The 1,366-nt window shown below is 34.9% G+C and overlaps 1 protein-coding gene across 1 annotated transcript; it reads left to right on the forward strand.

Moving 5' to 3' along the window:
* Nucleotides 1-227: 227 nt before the first annotated feature.
* On the forward strand, nucleotides 228-1,127 carry LOC137927614 (mediator of RNA polymerase II transcription subunit 27-like). The gene has a single exon (XM_068771368.1). It carries the CDS (start codon nucleotides 228-230, stop codon nucleotides 1,125-1,127), a length of 900 nt encoding a protein of 299 aa, XP_068627469.1.
* Nucleotides 1,128-1,366: the final 239 nt, after the last annotated feature.

Raw genomic sequence — 1,366 nt, forward strand, 5'->3', positions numbered from 1 at the left:
TTTAAAATCCAATATGAAATTTATCAATGGTCACACTGTACTGTAAAATTAATGACGTCAATGTAACTATTGATTTTTAGACTTCGTCGGATAATATAAAAGGCTTTAGTTGTAATATGAAATAAAAACTGGTCCGCGAGCCCTGAGTCCGACAACGCTGAAAAAGGACGGAAAGGCTACCAACACGCAACAACATTCGAACATAGTGAATTAAAAGTTAAACAAAAATGAATCGGCTAGTAAACCCAGAACAGTTAAATACTGCGATAAAATCCTTCTATAAGCTGCGCGTAAGTATTACTAAAATTTTCAGAAATCTTTCTAATAAACAGCCACCCAATCACGAAAATGACAAGTTTGATATCGAGTTGCCAGCACTTGCTAAAAGCGTCAACATCAACCTTCGAGAGTTGGAACAGATATTCGAAGGAATGTCGATACCGCTTCCTTTTAACATTGATAAAAACATGTATATAACTCAAGAGATGATTGACGACCGCAAGGCATTGCACACGCACATGGTCAATGTTAACAAGTTGGCGGACATAATTGAAGCACACAGTTCGCTTATACAAATACAGTCACGTCAAAACTACCAGCAGATTCCGCACGTAAATCCTGAAATCATGGTACAAAGAGGCAACCTTCAAAACAACATTGTTGTACCATTTCAAGGAGATAAGATTATAAACAACTTCAACAGGTCTTTCAAAAACATGGACATTAAAATAACTAATGCATCTCCTACTAATACAGTTATATCTATAACCTTGGGTCGCGTTTTAAAGGCCCTTGTGTCATTTAAAGGAATGAAGATGGAGTGGGTAATGATTAAAAGTTTTGCGGAGAAACTGGAACTTTATACTGAATCTGATCACTATGTGTTCAGGAGGATTACAAACAATGCTCATGCAGCTATGCTGTACTTCTACTCTCGATCTTTGCCAGAGAAGGCACTCTGCTCATTCTTAACATGGTTGCATAGCTATATAAACCTGTACAAGGAGCGATGCAAACGGTGCAGATTACATATGCACCGTTATTCCATGCTACACCCAGTGTGGCGTGAATTCAACACTCTTGAACCATATCATAATGAATGCAAGCCACAGGTTGTGTGGAACTAAATTTGAAAATTCACTAATTTAGTTTTTATATTTTCATTTATTTTTAATGTAAATTTTTGTATTGTTAAGTGCCAACTATTTATGTTAGCAAAGCTACAAAGCTGGTTGTATGATTTTGAAGGCCTTTTCATATAAGAATATACAATTAATATACAGCAAATAAAAAAATTGTAAAATGTTTACAAAAATCAAAACTACACAATAAACAAGGTAATATTTTTAAAACATATATGATGCTA

This window comes from Battus philenor, unplaced genomic scaffold (assembly GCF_028537555.1).
Source record: "Battus philenor isolate CCGP_79_NKW_IND1 unplaced genomic scaffold, ilBatPhil1.0.hap1 SCAF_35, whole genome shotgun sequence".
Classification (NCBI taxonomy): domain Eukaryota; kingdom Metazoa; phylum Arthropoda; class Insecta; order Lepidoptera; family Papilionidae; genus Battus; species Battus philenor.